We start from the raw sequence: 24188 nt of genomic DNA, 5'->3' as shown, positions 1-24188 counted from the left end.
CTTGCATGCATGGTTTCTCCAAATAGAAAATCTCTGGCCCAAGCATCCAAAGCTACTAGTAATATCTCAGAATGGATCATCCCTGGGATAAAGAGGAAGTAGGAGGTGGCACATCACGCATGCAGGGAGGACATGGAGATTGACAGATGATGTATTTTTATTATAATCCTGCATCCCACTGAGATTGCTTCTTTGCCCCACCAATGCTATGGACCCCAGTGGACTACCTATATGGCCTATCCCCTCCAGATGCCACCTACCCACCGACCCCTTTCTACTGTGTGTACAGATCAGGATTACAGACTCATCTCCCTGGAGCTGTCACTCTGTAAACCCTGGATTCTCTCTGGGTCTTCAAACTTCCCTTTTCTCTTAACACCTGTCCCAGACCTTGTTAAAGAAGGATATGGCCGAAGAGTATATTTTGTCCTGGGTAGGAAGAGTTCCACTCCTTTAATCCCAGCAAAAGAAAGGCCAAATTGTCACAGGTACATAGATAAATCACCAAAGAGGACAGCTGAAGGTAACCACCATTTACCATCTTTCTGTATTGTTTTCAAACAGAGAGAATGAACCTCAGAAGATGGAAGGGCATCATGTATTGATACAGCTTTATTGCTATCCATAAAGGGGACAAGTGGGTAACATGCCATGATTCAGTAATATACGCAATGACTAAGAAAGCCTCAGGACAGGGGTATGGCTGAAGATACCTTGAAACCCACATCCAATTCATGACACTCCCCTACATACCTCAATGCTGCCAATGAGTTGGAGAATTGAGCCAGGGGGGCAGATTTTCTTGGCTAGATCTTGTAATTTCTCCACCATTGCAGATAGCAGCTTTGCTGCTAGAACAACACAGAAAGAGTCCGAACTGTCGTTGATAAATTCCCTGTGGAAATGAGTTCGGGGGGGATGGGGAGAAAAATGGAGGTATATAAGCTACTAAAACCACAGTCATACCTACCCACCTCTTGCTCTTCAAAATCTGATAATCTGGCTAGCCATGTCCAACACATTGTCAGATGGAGACTTTTGTTATGAACTGAAGTGGATTTGTAAAACAAAACATAGTCAGATGCGTGACTCTAAGGGGTCCATGGGGGGGGGTGTAGGATGGTGGTGCTCTCTTCTCTACCTAGGGTACATACCCAAGGTCTGTGAGGCAAAATGGCCTCTCAGAATGGAAGGCTTTTCCTACAGCTGCCATGTTGGTTCCCTACTGGAAGTGGAGACTGTAGGCAGTCCTGGAGGAAAATACTCTGTGGATCTTTGTAACTAAGGATAAAACAAAGAGCCACAGCAGAGAAGAAGCAAGGTGGGAATAAACCCTCTTCCTCTTGAAGAGGAAAAAAGAGTTAGGGTTAGTCCCATCCTCATCTGTATGGGGAAGGTAAGCTAATTATGGAAACTATGGGTTTCTTCTACTCTGGCAAGTAAAGGTGGAAGTAATGATGCTTGACAGCAGTGACACATTTGCCAAAGGAGGGTAGGCTACCACTTCTCTCCGTTTTTTCTTTCTTCAAGCACTGTAGTCTGAGAAACATTAAGGATTTGAAAACATTTTTTCCTAACTGTGGAGAATTAAATTCAGTGTATTTTAAAAGCTGGATATCCATGTTCAGAAGTCATCACACTGAATTCAACAAAACTCATCTCCAGGAAAGCATGCACTTGATACACGCGTTTAGTCTATGGTACCAGGGTCCTACACCTTGAAAAACAGGTTGTTTTTCCTTCATTTATGGAATAATATGTTTTAAGAGGGGGGAAAATATTAATAGGCAGGGTACTGGTCAAAATCCATATGCTGAGGTTTGTACCAGAAGCCCAAAGTATAAACGTTGTTTAATATGGTATTTGTACTTAAATTTTTTAAAAAATCATTTGGGGCCAGAAGGGAAAGCTTTATTCAACAGATAAAATTGGGGCAGAGGACTCTCAAAAGTTATGCAATTAACAGCATTTTAAAAAGTTTTTTAAAAAGTCCATGGGTTACTACCCCAGACCTTTGAAAATCTACTTTTTTGAACTACAGCACTGTTCATGCTGGCTGTAGTATTCTGAGACATTCAAGAGTAACTTTTCCAAGCTATGTACTAACCTACACAAAATCTGAGTTATATAACTTGTTGTGCCTGTAGCTATTCATTCCAGCCTAATTTGTCTATGCAGCAAAGTAGTAAAAGTAACTAGGAAGCAAATATTTATTATGAAACCCAAACCAAAAATCCTGGCTTGGTTTTTTCCAAGCCAGCCATGTTGACTATCTCCAATTTACAATCCTGGCCTGTTTAGGAGCCAGAATATAGAATCCTAAGGTTGTATATAATGATTAACTATCATTTCTTGATTAGTTCTGCAATGTCATTAAAAGAAGAATCAGATGAGCTGTACACAAAATACATTGCTCGTTAGAAGTCAGGACAAACCAAGCATCCTGGCTTCCCATTATGTGTTAATAAAATCATGTTCTATCTATGCTGACAGGTAAACTTAACAGCAGTGTACTACCATAGCCGGAAAGGATTTCACTGTTAGCTATTACGAAGGAATTCTTGGCTATCAAGCACAGCTGTAATTTCTTGACCTTTGCGCTTGGGACTTTGTTTGCTGATTGTACAGTATTTGCTCATATGCTTCATCTGATTGCTATAGTCCACGAAGGTTTGAAGGTTTTCAGCTACACAATGTTGTAAACCCAGAGCTTTGTACCTAACAGAGGAAAATGAAAGGAAAATGAAGCAGCACACTTCTCGCTGTCACCTTGCCTACCACTCAGCTCACTTCTTAGAGCCCCTGATATGGATAGGAGAAGCAATAGTTCCAAGTTCACAGAGAATTGAAAAACAAAAGTGGAAAGTGAAAGTTAAGAAACATGGGTCAGTGCAGTGTCAGTGCAGCAAGGTGGGGGAATACATATACTCTATGGGCATAGGTTCACTTTGCGTGGAGTGATAGGCAGAATGTGAGCTTTCCGCATTGGTCAGGATTGTCCAGAGGGACAGAGAGGGGTTGCGTTGCATCAAGTATAAAATGTATTGCTGAATGCTTGAATAGCAGAAACCGCACCCCCCCCCAGGTGTGCTCTCTCCGTGCCTGCAGACATGAAATAAAAGCTCACTTGCTGTAAGTCTTTGTGTGTGTGTGTGTGTGTGTGTGTGTGTGTGCGTGTGTGTGCGCGTGCGTGTGTGTGAATAACAGAATACTGCACATAACACCCAAAACTGAAGGGAAAACAGCCAAGAAGACTGGAGGGGTGACCAGATGGCTGGAAAGGGTTGTGCCTGATCCTCATACCAGAAAAAGGGTCCTTTTGCAGGGAGCAATCTCCCTTAAAGTGGCCCTTCTGAGGAATCACTCTAGTCTGGCTCCATAAATCAGAAGCCCTATAATTGGACCAAAAATGACCAGCTTGGGCACAGAGGCACAACTTTGCAAATTTGCAAATGCTGGGAAATAAATCACACCAGACCACACCATAATCAGTCCAAAATGCAATTCATTTCCCCATGTGATGACCCCCGGAGGAAGAGCCAGGCCTGGAGAAGACTTAGCTGCAACATTCTGTCATGCAACGATGGATCTAAGGCAATTGAGGAGATCCCGCCTTACTGTAACTTTGAAATATAACCAAATACATTAGAATTCAGCAATTATATAAACATATGGCTGATGTGTTTTCTTATGTATAGCAAAGTCCAGTGTACAGTAGCTCCCAGTGCACTTTGGGATGCAGTCATTGTTTGAAAGACTACAGATCACATATCTGTCCTTTAGTAGCAAAAGGTATCATAAAACAATAAAAAGATTCTTCCTGATCTACTGAACAGAAAAAAATATATCAGTTAGAAAGACAAGCAGATGTGAAAATAATCTTGGATACATCCTGGGAAAAGACTCCCAAAGAAATGCCAATTTAAATGAGTTTAACAATCCTTTGCATGTATTTTCTATACAGTGGTGCCTCGCATAGCGATGTTAATCCGTGCAGCAAAAATAGCTGCTAAGCGATTTTGTCGCTATGCGATTTTAAAAAGCCCATAGAAATGCATTAAAACCTGTTTAATGCGTTCCTATGGGCAAAAAACTGACCTTAAAGCGAAGATCCTCCATACGGCGGCCATTTTCGCTGCCTCTTAAACGAGGAATCTGTCCCTAAACACAGTGGGCGACCATTTTTTTTACCTGGCGGCCATTTTGGAACTGCGGATCAGCTGTTAAAAAATCATCGCTTTGCGATGATCGGTAAGCGAAACAGGGAACTGATCATCGCAAAGCAAAAAAACCCAATTTAAAACATCGCAAAAAAATCGTCACTATGCAGTTTTGTCGCTAAACGGAGCACCTGTTAAGCGAGGCACCACTGTATATCTACTCCATGTAAGGATTTTCCTTACACACATTGGTGTGTGTAGGTATGTTTTGATTGTCTATGCTAGAAACACAATAAATGCTTTGTCTGGAAGCCGCTTAGAGTGGTCGTAATGACCAGATAGGCAGGGTATAAAATAAATAAATAAAATAAACCCTCCTCATAGATTCTTAAGAGAAAAGTCTCCACACACTCATTCTGCATTGTAGCCTTTAAAGTGATGGATGATAAGCAATGATAATGGTATTGTAACTACTTTTCAAGGTGGGGGGTAGAATATATCCAGAAAATGCTAAATTAGAATCCCAGGAAGTTTGGCAAAGACAGACCTCAAATAATCTGTACTAGGAACTCTTATCTTATATGGGATGAAAGAAACCTGATGAATTATGGTGCTGGAAATTACTCTTGAAAAATAATTGCCATTTTATAATACTAAGGTCCACTGGAGACTATACCACTCAACTGACTTACCAAGGGTAGTTTTCCAACCAATCCCCCAGGAGGCATCGCAGTTTATATGGAAACTCTTCAAAGAGGCCAACGAACTCTTCTGGAGGTATCTTGGAGACAAAGCTCCACAGTGACATCTTAGAATTGGTCATTCCCAGTGGTAGCAGAAATTCGCTGTTGGCAAAACAGCAAAAATAAGACATTATAGCCAGGTGCATCTCACTAAATATTCAAGAGATGGGAGTTCTTCCACCAACATTGTTACCCCATCCCTAAGAGAATATCTGCAATGTTCCCTACACGGACAGACAAATGGAACATAGGAAGCTAACTTGCATCAATGTCATGGCTTCACTATGGGTACCTCGCTTTTCGGTGGATGTTCAAACCCCTCAAATGTGAATTCCATGAGAAATAGACAAGGATTAACAAGGTAAAAAGGTCTATTCACAAGAGAAGGGGAAAAAACATATTAGAGTAAACAGAAATCAAAGTACAGTGGTGCCTCGCATAGCAATCGCTCCATATAGCGATGAAATCGTTTTGCGATAAACTTTTTGCCATCGCAAGAGCAATCGCTTTGCTATGGTCCCTATGGGGAAAATTCGCTTTGCGATGATTGTGGGGAAGCAATCATCGCAAAGCCCCCATTTTTGCACATCTGATCGGCGGTTTCAAAATGGCCGCCAGAAAAACAAAATGGCCACCCGCTGTTTTGCCTTGCTTTAGAGGCACCGAAAATGGCCGCCCCATGGAGGATCTTCACTTTGTTAGTTTTTAGCCCATAGGAACGCATTGAAGGGATTTCAATGCATTTCTATGGGCTTTTTAAAATCGCTTAGCGATGAAATTGCTTAGCAGCGATTTTTGCTACACGGATTAACATTGCTAAGCGAGGCACCACTGTATTATAATCAATGTTATTAAGTTGGAAATGTGTTGCTAGAAAGGGGCAACCTAATTCAATTAATTTTTTTTAACAAAAGTTTGTACTTTTGCATTAATATTTCTCCAGAGGTATTAGTGTTGGCTTTACGATGGTAATCTTCCTTGGCAGGGAATTTGCAGAACACACATTCAGGAGAGGGCTCTTCAAATTGCCCAGAAACAGGAGAGCTCAACGACAGTACTTCCTCCCAGGTCTCCAGCTTCAAGTACCCACAGAGCCATGGAGTTCACTGGCTCACTTCGGGCCAGGCCTTCTCCTTCTTTCTCCACTGACTTTTCTCTCAAAGTTGCTATCAGGATACTGTGGGAAAGAAGAGGGCCGTGTGTTGTGCCATAGGTTCATCGGGTTAAAGGCGGGTACAAGTGTTAATAAGAATTAGCAAAATAATTGGCATCCATCCAAATTCTGTAGCTCTACGAAACCAACAGTCCTGATTAAATTACTGTATAAAGGCATCTGATAACACTGCACAATACTACAGCTAAACATGGTTTCCTCTGTTGTCTCTACTTGTCTAATAATCATCATTATCATGCCAAGTTAATTCTGATTTATAGCAATACATTTCAGGGTTTCCCAGGTAAAAAGTACTCAGAAGTGGTTTGCCGTTCTCTTCTTTGGGGGACAACTTGGGACTTTGCAATTTATCCAAGGACACCCAGGTTGGATCTGCTCACAGATGATAATTTTATTTTATGTTGCTATGTTCTGCTGAATTTTATTATACTGTTAGCCACCTAAAACAGTGCTTTGTACTAATAGCGTGGTATATAAACGAAATCATCCTCCTCCTCCTCAGATAAAGAAGGCATCAGAAAATGAGGAAGTCAAGATCTTCTGGGATTTCCGGATCCCAACAGACAGACACCTTGAACATAACACACCAGACATAGTAGAAATAGAATGAAGAAATGTCTGGATCATTGGCATTGCAATTCCAGGGGATGCCAGAATTGAAAATTTAAAAACTGGAAAAACCAGCAAAATACAGCGATCTAGCAATTGAAACATCTCACTTATGAATAAAACACACTGATAGTCATTGGGGCTTTGGGAACAATATCAAGAAATTTCACATGGTTTTATAAGTATTTGCAGATCTCAGAAATAACATCAGAGCTACAAAAAATGGCAATATTAGGAAAAGCATACATACTGTGCCGATATTTAAAAGATACTTAGGTATTGTTGTTTTTTGGTTGTTGTTTTTTGTAACAACAGGCACAGTGGGGAACCAAACTCCTAACTTCTTGCTCTGCAGCCAGATACCCAAACCACCGAGCTATCCTGAAATGGTTTCCCAATTTAAGTAGTGGCTGAAATTTAGCAGTGAGTCATAGCTAAAGGAGACCCAATCTATGGGATTTAACAGAGGAGCTGACTCACCAAATTCCTAATAAATCAGTGGGTCTACTGTAGTTGCAACATAGCACTGGATTTCGGACAATAAGAAAAGGATTAGCCAGATTGTACTCTAGACCTCTGGAGCCAATTTGTAGCAGCAAAACAAAAATGAAGCTACAGTGGTGGTGCTTCCTTTCTGCTGCTGGACTACAACAGCCCCCATTCTTGCCCACATGACAATCAAATACATATGGATATAAGGAATGGCTGCAGCTCAACAATCTCTCGTGTTCTAAGATTCTGGATCACTGAGTCTGAGGAAGGACAACGAGAGACATCATTTTTCTGAGCTGGAGAGTCATGCTATTCACAAGCTTTAGTAAAATGCTACTTACCCATAGGCATCTAGGGCTGGAATATGATAAGTACTTAAGAGATTTACCTTGCACTTTATGTTTTCCAAAGGCACAAGGGGAACAAGGAAGCTATGTTTTCTAATGCCTATTTGTTCCTCAGCCACTCTTATCTGTGTCTCCTCCTCCAGCAGCTGCAATAAGCAAATATACCCCACAATAGGAAGTAGACCGGAGGGTAAATGGACAGGAAAGAAAAAGATCTGCAGCCTGGCAACTCTAAAAGAAAGTACACCCTCTTTGAATTCTATGGTTTTATGTATCAGAACATAATAAAAATCATCATCTTAGCAGGTTTGAAAATTAGTTAAATGCAACCTCAGATGAACAACAACACATGACATATTACACCGTGTCATGATTTATTTTCCAAAAATAAAGCTAAAGTGGAGAAGCCATGTATGAAAAACTAAGTACACCCCTGCTACTTCTACAGGAATTAAGAGGCTAAGTAGCAGCCAGGTGCTGCCAACCAAATGCCCTTGAGTAACTGATCACCATCAGTGACCACCTCTATAAAAGCTAAAGTTTTAGCAGTTTGCTGGTCTGGAGCATTCAAGTGTGTGTTAACACAATGCCAAGGAAGAAACATATCATCAGTGATCTTAGAGAATAAATTGTTGTTGCCCATCAGTCTGGGAAGGGTTAAAAGGCCACATCCAAACAATGTAAATACCATCATTCTACAGTGAGGAAGATTGTTCACAAGTGGAAAACATTCAAGAAAGTTGTCAATCTTCTCAGGAGTGATGCCTCAGCAAATTCAATCCAAGGTCAGACCATAGTCTGAGAAATTGCAAAAAAACCCCAAGAATTACATCTCCTACTCTACAGGCCTCAGTTAGCATGTGAAATGTTAAAATTCATGACAGTACAATTAGAAAAAGACTGAACAAGTATGGTTTGTTTGGAAGGGTTGCCAGGAGAAAGACTCTTGTCTCTAAGAAGAACATGGCAGCACAACTTACCGGTAGGTTTGCAAAGTTGCAGTTGAAGAAACCACAGAACTTCTGGAACAATGTCCTTTGGACAGACAAGGCCAAAGTGGAGATGTCTGCCCATAATGTTTTTATGTTGCTTTCTTTTTGGTTTAACTGACTGATGGGTTCATTTGATTTTTATAATATTGTTAGGTTTATGTGGTTATTATTTAATATATTGTTTTTTATTTTGTTGTGAATTGCTCAGAGTGGCCTTAGCAGCTAGATGGGCAGTATATAAATGGAATGAATCATCATCCCCTCCATTGGCACAGGCCTTGTTGAGGTGGAGGGGCTTACATGCTTCAGTGAGGCTAAGAGTTATGCTGACAGAACTCAGCCAGACAGAACTCAGCTGAGAAGCCAGACCAACTGTGTCCACCAACCAGAGGGAATGAACAGAAATCCATACAGGATCAGTTGTCATCCAGGTCAACAAGGACCACATCAGATGCTAGAACCCCTGGGCATTTGGTGACAAATGGGCTACAGGGCTTAGCAGACCCTGTTGAGGAACCAGGCCAGGCTGCTGTAAAGCTACTGGAACAACGTAAACACAAAACTTGGGACTCTTGCCAAAAATTGAGAAATTATGAAATGTTATTACGAGGCAAACTCAACAGACCATGGTTTTCAAAAAAGAATGATGGAAATTTGGAAAAGGAAACATCCAACTAGTGACATAACTGAACAACAATTAATGGGCCAGAGAAGGTTTATAATCTGGAGTAAAGTATTTTCAGAACTGGAATTGCAAGAACTAGAAAAGGTGGCAGAAGAAAAATCAACAAAGTACAATGCAAATAGTAAGAAAGACAAATGGAGGGTAGAGGTAGACACAGTAGTGAAAGAAACCATATCAACAGAGGAACAATTTATGGAACAATCCAGAAATTATGAGTTGATAGAATGGAAAACATCATTGAGGAGAAAAATAGTAAACAATATTAGTTAGAACGCAGAAAGACAAAGGCTCCCCAATTTGCTCCAATTACAAAGTAAATTAGTAAATGATCTACTGAATGATACAAATGAAGTCATCAGAACAATCCCAACCAACACGCTACAGGAAACAAACCAGCTCATGTATAGCACGGCTATCATAATAACCATGGAACTTGGTTACAAACTGCAAAAAATCCAGAAAACTCCTGGCACTCCAAAATGGAAAATTCATCTGGAAAGAAAATCAAACTACCCTATTTTTCGCTCCATAAGACACACCAAATTTTTAGGAGAAGAAAACAGGGAAAATTTAATCTGTTTTCTTCTCCTAAAAAATTGGTGAACCTTATGGAGAGGTCCGTCTTATGGAACACACCCTAGCCACCTCTGGCCCCGTGGGGGTGGGGGAGCCTCCAAAGGGTCCTAGGGTGTGTTCCAGGACCCTTTGGAGGCTCACCCTGCCCCCCATGGGGCCAGAGGGGGCGAAATCGCCACATTCAGGGACTCTTCTGAATTTTTCCAGGCCTCAAAAGAGTCTCAGAAGGTAGTGATTTTGCCCCCTCCAGGCCTCTTGGGGGGTGGGGGGAGCCTCCCAATGGTCCTGGAAGGCAGACTCTGACCTTGGGAGGCTACCCCCACCCCCCCACGGGGCCAGAGAGAGCGAAATCACCACCTCCAGGGACTCTTCTGAAGCTTCCCAAGCCTCAAAAGAGTCCCAGAAGGTGGCGATTTCAACCCTGCTGGCCCCGTGGGGGGTGGGGGGAGCCCCGCAAGGGTCCTGGAAGGCTCACTCAGACCCTTGGGAGGCTCCCCCCCATGGGGCCAGTGGGGGCGAAATTGCCACCTTCACTCCATAAGACGCACAGACTCCCCCCACTTTTTTGGGGGGGGAAGTGCGTCTTATGGGGCAAAAATACAGTAATTACGTGCAGACATTAGTAACTTAAAACACTTGAAAGATTCACAACTTAAAAATGAAAAAATAAAAGCCAGAATATACAAAATATGACCTAGAAAGGGAAAAAACGTTCAGGAAAATACCTTAATCCTATCGTTGTTCTGCAAATCTATGTAAAAACAATGAACTTATTACCTTAAATGCTACATTTGAAGTTTGTTTGGAGTAAAATACATTTTTTCCAGGTTCTAAGTGTGAGGAGGGAGGGACAAGCAGTAAAAAGATAGTATGTTAAAAATACTTTGCTTAACCACTTCAGTTAATCACCGTTGACGTTTGGCTATATAATATTATTGTTTTAGTTAAATAAAACAATTTAGGTAGTTCTCAAAATATGAGTGATTAACCTATTAAACTAAAATCTGTACAGATATAGCTATTTTACTAATCTAACAGGTTATTCTAAATATGAAATCTTCATCTAGTTGCACATTTTAAACATTATCACTACCAGCAAGAATGAGTCTTTGCATTTACAAATCATGACTTAAATTAAGTCTTAATGACTAGTGATTTAAATCAACTTGATTTAAATCAAATTCATCCTGTTGATTTGCTTTAAATCAAATCCTGAATACCACCTTCTCAGCAAAACAGAGACCCTCCGGTTCCAGGCAGAACAACAGAAGAAAGGCAAGGAACAGAAAGACAGAAAGGCACATTGTGAAACACCCACTCACCAAAGCAACCACCAAAAAGAAGAGGGCAATGCTCTAAGCCAGTGGTTCCCCACCTTGGATAAGCTTGGATTAAAACTCCCAGCCTTCGTCATTAGCTGTGATGGCCAGGATTTCTGGGAGTTGTAGTTCAAGAACAACCGGAGACCCAAGGTTGGGAACCATTGCTCTAAGCTGTACACAACCACCATCCACAGAGCCCAGTGGCACACTGGCACAGTCATACAAAATATACCCTACTGACCCACCCACCCAGACAGACAGACACAGACATGGAACAATCTAAATAAAACCAAAACCCACTAAATATCCACCTCTAACAGAATAAATTAACAATGTCTGTTATGTATTTTCAAACTACGATATAGAAATGGCACCCAACCTTGGACCTCCAAATGGTCTTGGACTTCAACTCCCAGAAATCCTCGCCAGCAGAGGTGATGGTGAAGACTTCTGGGAGTTGTAGTCCAAGAACATCTGGAGGCTCAAGGCTGGGGACCAAGGCACTATAGGATTGGCTACTGTAGAGAAGAAGAGCATTTCTGTGCTTCTTTCACACTTGATAGTAATGGCACAAACCCCTCAATAATGTGCAATAAAAACTAATTATTTTTTCAAGCAATGACAACGACAACCTGCAATTCTAAATACTGAGTAATACAACAAGTTCATTTGTAAAAATAACTTCTCAAGCTGTGACAGACGTACATCCAGTCACTAAACTGGTAAAACCCTACATAATGGAAATTTACCACTTGGTAAACCTTATTTCAAACACACATGTGCATATGCAAATAAAGACTGAACACTTCAGCCATAAGCGTGAAAGGAAGGAAAAATACATCCTAACTTCGCCACTATTCATTTAAAAAAGGTGTTTTAATAATAATTACGTGCCATCAAGTCAATTCTGACTTATGTCAACTCTTTCCAGGGTTCTCTAATTATACCACACTCAGAAATGGTTTACCAATCCCTTCTTCTGGGGGACACCCTGGGATTGTGCAGCTTGCCCAAGGCAACACAGGCTGGCTCTTCTGGAATGCACTGTGGGGAATTGAACTCCCAATCTCTAGTTCCGCAGGCAGATGCCTAATTCACTGAGCCATCCAGTAGCTGTATTAGCCATCAGAAAAAAACACCAAAAGCTTATTAGGACAACACAATTTAGAGCCAACGAAACTCGTAGAAAAAATATGCATAAACTCACAGCCCCTGGTTGAAGGTATATCATGGTGTTATAGATGTGAGTTGTGCTAAATTACCGTATTTTTCGCACCATAAGACGCACTTTTTTCCCACAAAACAGGAGGGTGGAAAGTCTGTGCGTCTTATGGAGCGAAGGAAACAGATTATATTTTCCTGTTTTCTTCTCCTAAAAAATTGGTGCGTCTTATGGAAAGATGCGTCTTATGGAGCGAAAAATACGGTAATCTTGCATGGACACTTCTTCCATCAGTCTCCAAATACACCACAGCAAAGATTTTGTGCCAAGTTTTTGCTCAAGCTAATCAAGCACCTCTGAGAATATGTCCTCAGTTATTTTTGGAAAGACTTCCCCAAATATTTAGGCTAACATTACTGATATTTATTCATTAATTCAGCTCCTCCTCCTTGTTACCATGACACAAATACAATAATCTGAAAATATCAAGACAGTAAGTGGCTCAGGGGAAAAGGTTTGGTATGCCTGTTGTCAAGAGGATGGCCAGATCAGAGGCACCCACACTAACCACTTAGTCGCACTACACAAGCTTTCCTGGTAGGGGTGAATTCCAAGAGGGCCAGATCTGCCGACGGCTGAGGGGAATCTTCCTGAGCAGTACCCCTCCCAACACGTTGAGTCACTCTTAGTCACGGTGGATAAACATGAATTTTTAAAAATCAAACTGATTTAAATCATGCTTTAAATCAACTCCATCCTGCTCTTACCACTCCAGGGAGTTACCAAAATTCACAAGGTAAAGCATTTCATCAGTATGCCAACCCTGCCATGTAGGAATGCCAAAAATACCCACAAACATATAAAAGATACAGTAGATGATGGAGGTAAGGCACTTCCTTTAGTACCAACAACCCTCTTTAATTCCCAAAATAGAAAATGTGGTATCCTGGGCTGCAAACTGATTGTTTCTTCTGTTTGGAAGACTACTAGTTAATCTCCAAGGCTGGCCAGCTGAGAACTCACATATGAGAGCTACTGACTAGGAAACTTTTGTTTGATGGTTGTTGTGGGTTTTTTAGATCCTGGCCTTGAAAGCCTTCGTGAATACATTGAAACTTTTGCTTCCTGATGGGTGAGGCACCTCTCTGCGCATCTCAATGGTGAGCAATAAGGCATCCTGTGTGTGCTGCTAGCGGTCCAAACCATTTAAAAATGATCCATACTCTCTCTCAAACCATTTTGTAATGACTACAAATCATACCACTAAATTTCAGTGGCAAACTGAAATAAATAAAAGGGAGAGGACTAACATACACAAAAAGCCCTCTGCAAATTTGATACTGCATGCCAGATAAAAAGATGCCACAAGCTAAGAAGAATGAGCAACTTGGATTTGGTGGCCTGTAGGATGTTGGCTGATGTTGACCGTGATGTTGGGAAAGTGTGAAGGCAAGAGGAGAAGGGGACGACAGAGGACGAGATGGTTGGACAGTGTCACCGAAGCAACCAACATGAATTTGACACAACTCCGGGAGGCGGTGGAAGATAGGAGGGCCTGGCGTGCTCTGGTCCATGGGGTCACGAAGAGTCGGACATGACTTAACGACTAAACAACAAGGATGTTGGCTAGATGAGGATGTTTTCCCATAGAGCTTTGAAGGATAAGGCATTTGTTTGGTATGCACTGATCTCAGAATTCTGCTAACTGCAACCCCACACCTTTCTCTTGACCTCCTAGGTGCCCTTAATGCAACTTCATTGCAGGGTTGGCCTCAAGCCTCTAAAAAAATTAGAATAAATATTTTGGAGACAAGAGGTGCTCCATTGAGAGGAATTGATATCCCCATGAGTGCCCCTCTGTTTCCTCTCTTCTCACCAGCTACCAGCACTAATTTCCCTCTTAGCACTGCATCAGGCGCACAAAGCCGACCTAGTGTTTCCACCTACATATTTGCTTCCAGTCACTAACAGAACACCACATACAGAGGGCAGAGAAAGTTAGAGGGAACATTGACCAGCACTCCTGCACACACTTTTCTGCATCGGTTCAAGTGATTTTACCATCTGAACTAATGCAAAAGCATTCAAGGTCAAAGAAAAAAAGTAGAAATTTCAAGAGAAGAGGCCAAAAAGAAGGGGGTAGAAAAAACTCCTGGCATTGACTTTTACATCATGTAGTCAATAGAAAATAATATGAATCTGACCATCCTAGTCTCAGAGCAATTCCCTTATTGTGTATATGTCAATGTACCTAGTTGGTCCCCACCCCCCACCCCCAATGATGATACTGTTGCAGACCAAATCCATTCCACCTTCTTTGAGGCTGTGCATATTCCCATGGCAAAATACCAGAAGGCTAAAGAAACAGAAGCCACTTCAGATGCCAAAGTTCAATGGTTCTAAACTCTGTCATTTCCAAGATGACTCATGCTTCTGAAATTTGAGGATAAAAGGTCAAGAATACTATTTTAAAAAGCAAACATTCTGCACTGATCGGCTAGCACAGAAGATAGAGCATCTCTATTCCCACCCAAACTTATGAGATTTTAAATTTGTTGTTGTTGTTTCGTGCTGTCGTTGTCGTTGTTGTTATTTGAGCACAGCATGACATACTACCCCTTGGGAGAAAAGAGATGAGAATCCAAAATCTTCAACTGGCTTAAACCAATCCAAAGCACCATCAAGTGGACAAGCTTTGGTGTGCTCCTCAGAATTCTTCACTACTTTAGTCGGTACAAAGAACAACTGCTAGAAACTCAATTTTTGGAATTCTCATCAAAAAAAAAGACACTTTCCCAAACTGTGGTTGAGACTTGCTCTTTAAAAAATCTGAAATATTCAACTATAGCGGTTCCTAAATTTTGGTTCTTCCTTCTTATTGACTGACTGATTGATTTTGGACTTCCATTCCCAGAAGCCCCAGCCAGTATGGCCAATGGACAGGGTTCCTGGGAGGTAGAGTCTAAAATAGCCAGAGGGATAAAGTTTGAGGAACATTGCTTTGCAACACTGAGGACAAGCAAGGCGCTTGGGTATGTCTGCTTAGTATTCAGATGAAGGTCACGCAGTGCAAATGATTCGCATTTCAAGACCTCGGAATCACAGAGAGTTAATGTTACATAATATATGGAAGGTACTGTAGAATGATTTAAAATCTCTGCAGCCACACCCATGTATATTTGCTTAAACTTCCTGCCATGGGTTCTGATCTCTATTTTTAAGATATCTGAACCACAAACAATGTTCTACTTCTGTCAGCAAAACACACAGCTTTCTATTTCATTCCTCCTTCAAAGAAGACAAGGCCTCTCAGAAATTGTTTTCATCTGCTAATATATCTGTGAAGATTCTCAATCATCCAGGTGAGGTTACCTGGAAGTTAAGTGACGGCAACCGGACCTCTTTCCTACTAGGCTGAAACATTTTACTACTCATCCAAGTAGCTTCTTCAGTCTGAGGAGAGTTGGTAGGAGATCCCTGATATGTTTTTCACATTGGTTTCACTTCCTCCTGGTCTGAACAGGCACATTACATGGACAAAGGACTTTGTCTGCTACGATATTTTTCTTTTCCCTAAATGTGAAAACCTCCATTAATGACATTACTGATATTTATTCATTAATTCAGCTTCTCCTCCACAAAGTCCTATCACTAACAGCTCTACTCACGTGTTGCAAATTCAAGGCTGTTGCTTCCTCTATTGAATCAATCCATATCATGCGTTGTCTTTCTCTTCTCCTACTCTCTTCCACTTTTCTTACCATTACAGTGGTGCCTCGCTTAACGGGCACTCCATTTAGCAACGAAACCGCATAGTGATTAACTTTTTGCGATCGCAAAAGTGACCGCATAGCGATGTTTCCTATGTGGTTTTATCGATTTGCGATGATTAGTTCCCTGTTTCACTTACCGATCATCAGAAAGTGATTATTTTTAAACAGCTGATCAGCGGTTCCAAAATGGTCGCCGGGTAAAAAAAATGGGCGCCCACTGTGTTTTCATGCCGATTCCTCACTTAAGAGGCAGCGAAAATGGCCGCCGTATAGAGGATCTTCACTTTAAGGTCAGTTTTTTGCCCATAGGAACGTGTTAAACAGGTTTTAATGCGTTTCTATGGGCTTTTAAAAATCGCATAGCGATGAAATCGCTTAGCAGCGATTTTTGCTGCACAGATTAACGTCGCTATGCGAGGCACCACTGTATTCTCTTTTCCAGTGCGTCTTGTCATCTCATAGATGTCTAATGTATGATTGTCTCATTTCAACTTCTAGAAAAAGTTCAGGCTTGATTTGATCTGGAGTGCATTTATTTGTCTTTCTGGTCATCCATGGGTATTTACTCAAGCTCCACATTATTATTATCCTCTATTCTTTCATCCGACTCTAATCCAACTGTCTGTGTGGCATGTTCTTTCTTTCAATTGAATAAACATAAGCTAAAATACAGCCTTGCCCAACAGCTCTGCCAACTAGAAACCATTCTGTTTCTCTATATTATAACTGTCTAGACTCTAGAGTATAGAACTATTGGTATATTCTAAACATCTTCTTCCCCACATCTATTAAGGGTACAAGAACAATGGGTCACATGGCATCTTTATGACTAAACAATTTATTATAGCATTTATAAATATTAATGGTTGCCATGTGACTCTTTTTGAGATTTTGCTGCAACGGACTGACATGGCTACCCTTGTGGAAGTGACTAAAGGTATAGGAGCTCTGTCCTCATTTTCATGGGGGCCATCCTGACCATTAGACAGATGGAAACAGATGAGTCAGGCAGTTGTGCTGGGCTGCTGTGAAAGAGCACAGCTTATTATTTGGTTGTTGTTTTTTGTTTTATCACTGTATTTTCTTTTCTTTTTATTTCTGGATAGAGGAGGTCTGCTTCGTCAGTTGTTGAAAATAACTTGATGATCCTTGGGTGCTATGCACCATAACCTAAGGAAGAAAGGGCGTGGGCTGCTTCCTCTCACCCCCAACAACCTGGCTACTTCCTTATGTCTTACTTAGCCCAGTTAGATCCACCCACCCTTTCCTGCATCACTGAAAAGAGAATAAGGATAAGGAAGGTGGAAAGCAGTAGGAAAAGAGGAAGACCAAACAGATGCGGGATTGATTCATTAAAGGAAACCCCTTCCTTCCTTGAGTTTGCAAGCCACGAGTATGGCTGTTATCAACAGGACTCCGCGAACAACATTAATGGGAAGAATCAGAGTTCAGGGAGAGCAGAAGTACGTTAGCAAAAGAAGACAATTTCTCACAGCCTTTACTTTCATCAAAGGAGAAACGAAAGGGCATTGATATCCATTGATTGTTTTCCTTGTTTCTTTTAACTAGCATCTGAAGTTTCCATTCCTCTGGATACTTTCTGTCTTTTGCTATTAGCTACTTCCTCTCTCTGTATGGATGACATGCCTGCTAAGAGTAGTTTTTATCAGTCATCTCTAATAGGAGGACACAGGAATTTCTCTGAAGAATGTGAACACATTTGGATATCCTCTGGGCAACAAGAGCTCCTACTAGATGATCCTTCCACTGAAGAAGCACCAGAACGAGGCAAAACAGATCTACTAGATGTAGAATTAACAACTGAAATTAGCCTCTCCCAGAAATCAACTTTCTTTGACCCAAATACAGCAGTATTTGGCTACTCCCTCTCTTAGGCAGCATTCCATTCCCAGTACACATTGCTACTCTGCCCACTCCCTTGTGGACCATGCCTGAAGACAAACTTTTAGCCTCCAACCTCTATTTTGGAATGTTTTCTCTTATCAGAAGCCACAGCCTCCTGCCAAAGTCCCAACATAGTACAGTACTCTGATTGTGCGTTTCCTTTAGCAACAAATAACCTCAGTAACAACAATCACTGACACTAACTGATTTAATACTTCATCCAGGATAGGCTGGGCTTGGTTTCCACATATAGGAGCTACGCAGAACAAGCTACTCTGAAAGAGAGAGGGACATCTACAGTTTTTTACAGCAGGGCTTTGCTCTTTCGAATTATGAAGGAATTAGAAAAGGTCATCAGGTGGAATAGTGCATCACTAGAGATCGAAAACAAGAAAATCTTTTATTCCCAATGAGTAATGTATGGGTATGGGTGTGAAAGCTGGAGAGTAAAGAATGCTGACAGGAAAAAAATTAATTAATTTGAAATTTGGTGCTGGAGGAGAGTTTTGCTGGTGCTGTGGACTGCCAGAAAGACAAACAAGTGGGTCCTAGATCAAACCGAGCCTGAACGATCTCTGGAGGCTGTCCTTACATTGGGCACATTGTGAGAAGGCACGTTCCTTTGGCAAAGACAATAATGATGGAAAGGAGGAAGACAGCAGGAAAAGAGGAAGACCAAATACAAGATGGCCTGACTCCCTAAAAGAAGCCAGAGGTTTGAGTTTACAAGAGCTGAACAGTGCTGCTGAGGATAGGACATTTTAAAGAGCTTTCATTCATAGGGTCACCTATAGTTTCAATTACAGTGGTGCCTCGACTTACGAACTTAATTGATTCAAGAAGATGGGCGTAAGTCAAAATGTCCGTAAGTTGAAGCACCATTTCCCATGGGAATGCAGTGAAATGCAATTAATCCCTTCTAACCGAAGAAAAATATCACCAAAAACAAAAACAAAAACTGCAAGACCGGTCAGAAACGCAATTAATCCCTTCTAGCCAAAGGGGGGGGGGGGAAGCAATCAACCGTGCAAGACCCATTGCAAATGCAAACAAGAGAAAGCAAAAAAAAATCAAGCAGATCATGTAAGATCGGAAATGGGGGGACTAAAAAGCAAACAAACCCCCAAGACCCATCACAGCACAGAAACATAACCCCCCCAGCGCAAAACCATGCTGCAAAAACACCCAGAACAGTTTTTAAAAAGCAGAAGACAACACTTTAGAAGGAAGCCCAAAGCCTCTCTGCAAACACACACACACTCTCTCAGAAGCAGAAGCGAGGCAGTCCCAAGCCTCCGAAGCCTCTGACGATCTTTCACTACTGAGGTGAAAAAGCTACAAAGAAGCAGCCTCTTCGCCACCTAAAGTTAGACATTTGAATTTCCCATCTTTTTCTGTTCATAAGTGGAAGCTCCAGTCGAAAGTACAAGCAAAATCTTGCGTCTGGAGCTGGTCGTAACTCGAAATGGTCGTAAGTAGGGGCATTCGTAAGTCAAGGCACCACTGTAGTTTGAAAAGGGATTATTTCATTGGTGACACTAGTTTTATGTTTTTATTATAAGCTACTTTGATATAAAGGCTTTGGAATAGCTAGCAGAAGTGGGGAAAGAGTACTGTGTCTGATACTGTATTGTGATGGGGAGAGTCAGTGGGGGTACTGGGATGCTGGGTCACAGGTTATGCAAACTTGTGCTAAAAGATTGACAAGCAGTATGTTACAGGACGGGATAATGGCATCAGAGCACAGGAAGTAATTTTTAAAAGCAATTTATCACATGTTCCTCTACCTCCCCCCAAAATTCACTGTTAGCTAGTGCTTGCTTACTTACTGCCAGAGTAACACATTCTTTCTTCAGTTACCTTTTTAACAAAACACATTTCAAAAATAAAAACTTGTCCTAATTCCCCTCAAAAAACAATGTTTTAACAGTAAACAACTCTCAAAAATTTATAAAAACTAAAATTAAAAAAAAAGTCGTTGCTGTTACCAGTCATTATTTTTTGGAGGAAAAGTACTGCGTTTTTATATGTAATGTGGCAGTTATAGAATAGTATGTAACATACAAATTACTCAAGATATTTCCAAGCTCAGTGCAGCATGAATAGTATAAAGAGTAGCTAGTAGACACTCAGTTGAAGCTGCTTGTTCTAACTAGGTAGAGCTTTTCAATCATAACACCTACATATAAGGCAAATGGGGGGGAAAGCATTTTTAGGCTCTTCCCACAATATCATTTCTGGGAAAGAGAAAGTACTACATCATATCTCTTTTACAATACATTCTATCAGACTCTTGTTATGCTGTGCAGTGACACAAAAAAGGGATTTACTCATCCTCTGAATATTGTATTTATTCATTTATTTGTCTTATTTTTAAGCCACCTTTCTCCCAATAAGGAGACTCACAGCGGCTCATAGCATTAAAAATAGAATAAAAAACACAGCAGGATATACATTTTAAAAATTAAATTACAACACTGAATAAAATACACTGAACAGGTAAAATGTTTTAAATGATCTTAACTAAACATGGCATTCAGGGACTCAGCCATGATTGTTAAAACCCTGCCTCAAAAGGTGGCAGTGGAAAGATAAAAGGGTCCCCTTATAAACCACTGTGTCCATAGCACAGACCATGAGCTCAAATACACACTCTTCTGCTCATGCAATTTTGTCCAGGAATGGTGTCAATACAACTGCAGTTCTATGGCAGTTTATCTTATTGAACCTTATTGAAACCTGCTTCTACATTGATAGCCACGGGACTGCCCTGTCAAGATGTGCCAGGAAATTGTTTTGGCCACTGGTCCCCCTAATACCTTGCCTCAAGCGCCAAAGCATTACCATGAGTGTTGGCCAAGGAGAGGCTGTAATACGGAGACCGGTGGAGGCGAGGAGGGAGAAAGGCACCGCCGGCACCTCCCTCTCTCGCTGGTGAGTGTTGTGGACTGCAAACAGGGGCTGGTTGCAGTGGCTCCCAGCAGAGGCAGATGAGGTGACACTGGCAACCCTACCCAACCTCCCCACTGCTCCACAACCTGAAGTGACTGCCTCAGAGAGGCTAATAGGTTGGCTTTGGGTAAGGGACAGCCAGGTGACGCTGTTCTTCAAATTAAGCCAGACAACTCTGTCCTTCTAATTACTTTGCCTCTCTTCAAACTGCATCAGACACAAACCTTTGTCCTAGAAAGGGAGGTCTTCTACCTAGTGAATGAAGATGGAATTACAGGTGCCAAACACAGAGGCCTAAGGCTAGATCACACATGAGAAAATAGCCTCATTTATAACACTTCATTTCATCCCTCTGCTTTTTCAGCGGTCACATGGTATACATATCGGCAGGCATGTTCACATCGTTTTCAACTGCACCACTACATTTCTTTCTATTTTAACCATTATGTTAGGCTACATCAATTCATTTTCTGTACTGTTTCTTGAGGGAATCACACACACCCCTTGTCCTTTTAATTACAAAAATGATATATCAATAGAGCAGTATGAGCCTTCTATCCTCCTTCCCTTTTCTCTTGCCTCCTTTAATCACTTGGCCCTTTTTTCCTCATTCCCCTGCATATCTCTCCCTCTCAGTTCTTGGCTTTCATTCTTCTTTTTTCTTTTGCACATTGTCAGGAAGACGAAGCGAATTTTAAAAGACTTGCAAAAGTATTGTGAAGAGCAGGGTTAAAATAAGAGAGAGAGAGAGAGGAGGCATTAATGCAAGACCCCTTTCTTTACAATTCAAAGCAGGAAATGTCCCTTTCTGTGTTCAAGCCTTTTTTCACCCAAACGGGGGGGGGGGGGCTGCCTCCTTCTGAGCAATGTATTCAGTGGCAGCTCTTACTAGTGATTTATTGGTCTTTTAATTTTTTTAAGGTACTGTACAAGCACAGTGGCCATGAAATGGTCACAGACCCTCCCAACCCAATCACAAAGGAAATAAACTGACAGCAACATGTACACACGCTGAAACAATAAGGAATGAAACAATACATACATCATCGGCACATTTTTTAAAAACCCTTCCAGCAAGGAGGAAATAAACTGATCGCTGGGCAAATGAATCTATGTTGGCCATGCACTGTGTGACTGGAAGATTATGAAACAACCTAAAAATTTACCAAATTAGTATAAATGGGGTTCTCCTGGGCAAGCATGATCAAGCCCATATTTCACTTGATCAAAATAAACTTATTTTAGAAACTGAACACACACAGCCCAGGTGCACACAACGTAGAAGATCCTCTTGGTATGTAGTCCAGATTCAGGTATTTAGATTTCATTGCCTTTGAACTTTCCCCTGAGAGGCACATAGAAACTTTCTTTTAATGTTATAACAGATAATAGGGTCTGGAGCTGAGGTTGAGAAAAGGGACCTTATCTGATCTCAGTGAGTCAACAGTCATCTTCAGCTTTCTATCTATTTATTCAGCCTCACCACCACCTACTGTCCTCCAGAGAGAGTGAACTACAACCCCCAACACCATCAGTCTGCAATGACAACTGCAATCAAATTCAGATGGAGACCACCATGTTAAGGAAGGGCTGCTTTCAATGTTTCTTAAAAAAATAGGGCAGGGCACAGCAATTTAGGGGGAGTTTGGGGGTAGCCTTGCTGCAATTTTCAGCTTTCCCCAACTTAGCTATTTGTTACACGATTAAGGAAAATTTACAAGACACAATACAGTGGGGTCTCGACTTACGAACGGCTCGACATACGAACGTTTCGACTTACGAACCGCTCTCATAGGAATATATGGACTCAACTTACGAACTTAGATTCGAGTTACAAACTCTTTTTTTCCTTTTTTTTAAAGCTAAGTCATCTTAGGTTAAAAGGAAAAAAGAAAAAATATCCCCCTCTAGTGGCAGAAGGTGGAATAGCAGCTTCCCATTAGTTTCTATGGACGAAAAGAGCAGATACTGATTAAATGGTTTTCAATGCATTCCTATGGGAAATGCAGATTCGACTTATGAACTTTTCGACTTGAGAACTGCCTTCCAATACGGATTAAGTTCGTAAGTCGAGACCCCACTGTAAGCTTATCCCAGAGCAGCTTGGAGAAAGGGGAAAACTTATTAATATTTATTCCTTGGAGGAACTGTATAGGCCCCCCCTGTCTTAAAAAAGCACAAAATATTATAAAGGACACCTCCCACCTTGGACACAGCTTGAACTACTGCCATCAGGAAGACGATATAGATATATTAAAAAAAGAACAAATTGATTTAAAAACAGTTTTTATCCAAGGGTGACGACTTTGCTAAATTCAGTTAAGATTTAATCTGATTTTATTGTAGGGTTGGATGTGAATGTATTTTGTTGTGGTTGTATTACATTGGAATTTTGTAATGGAGTTTACATGGAGTTTTAGCTGAATGAGTAATGCACTGTCTGGATAGCACTCTGGTGATTTCGTTGCACATGCAATGACAATAAAGTGTTATTCTATTCTAAAATGCCACGAAGGGCAATCGAAACTGCCCCCTCCTCCACAGTGACTCTTTATATTTAGAGGTGTGACGTCTGACAGCATATCTTTGCCACCTCATTTGGTTTAGTCTACAGATCATGATTGATCCACATCCAGCATGGATACCAGCCATATTGGTAGAGTGGGGGGGGTAGGCTACTGTTTTATATAAATACAGAGACAGTCATCCTATAACCAGCATGGATACTGACCATAAACATTCTAGAATTTATGTGCATGTGTGTATACATACACACTTATACATAAATATATTTATTTTTAAATGTATATATATATTTATATACATATGCGTGTATCTATATATATCTCTGTATATCTACACACACACATCTGAGTGTTTCCTTTTTATGCAACCCATAAAAAGGAGAAGTTCCCAAGCTCTTGACTTATGATGGCCATGACATTCCAAAAAAGGAAAAAAGAGGGAAGGGGTTCTAAACCTTCCGCAGTTCTGTGGATGAAGGCAGTTTTAGTGGGTGGATGTATCAGTCATACAAGTTGTACTTGCCAAAATTCCTTTTTTTTTCTTTTACAATGACACAGGATCTCTCGTCTCTTTTGTATCCAATCTTCCCAATGGTCCTTCTTCCCCAGTAACCCATACTCATGGAGACCCATTCAATTTTTTCTATTCTTGTAGTTATGAGTGAAGCACACAGTGGACAAGGTTACCAAGTGATTCAATATTATTTGTTGCAAATGATGTCTCACTCACAAACATTCCTCATGATTCCAAACACAAATGAGCGTGTTAAG

The 24188-nt window shown here is 41.1% G+C and overlaps 1 protein-coding gene across 8 annotated transcripts in view; it reads right to left on the bottom strand.

The window, feature by feature from the left end:
* STAT6 (signal transducer and activator of transcription 6) overlaps positions 1-24188 on the bottom strand; it is a 74572-nt gene that overhangs the window by 48260 nt on the left and 2124 nt on the right. For 5 of the 8 annotated variants that reach the window (XM_020778703.3, XM_072991222.2, XM_072991223.2 and 2 more), the window contains exons 2-3: positions 4853-5005; positions 754-895 (exon numbers count right to left, since the gene is read on the bottom strand). The exons of 1 other annotated variant lie outside the window; for it this stretch is intronic. In XM_020778703.3, the coding sequence (XP_020634362.3) occupies positions 754-895; positions 4853-4983 (273 nt within the window). In that variant the 5' untranslated portion in view covers positions 4984-5005. Of the gene's footprint in view, positions 1-753; positions 896-2593; positions 2690-4852; positions 5006-24188 lie in introns of those variants that run through there. 2 more of the 8 variants (XM_020778715.3, XM_072991225.2) reach the window with 2 other exon arrangements.

This window comes from Pogona vitticeps, chromosome 2 (assembly GCF_051106095.1).
Source record: "Pogona vitticeps strain Pit_001003342236 chromosome 2, PviZW2.1, whole genome shotgun sequence".
Classification (NCBI taxonomy): domain Eukaryota; kingdom Metazoa; phylum Chordata; class Lepidosauria; order Squamata; family Agamidae; genus Pogona; species Pogona vitticeps.
The sequence above is the reverse complement of the archived record's forward strand: the minus strand, read 5'-3'. Positions and strand labels throughout refer to the sequence as shown.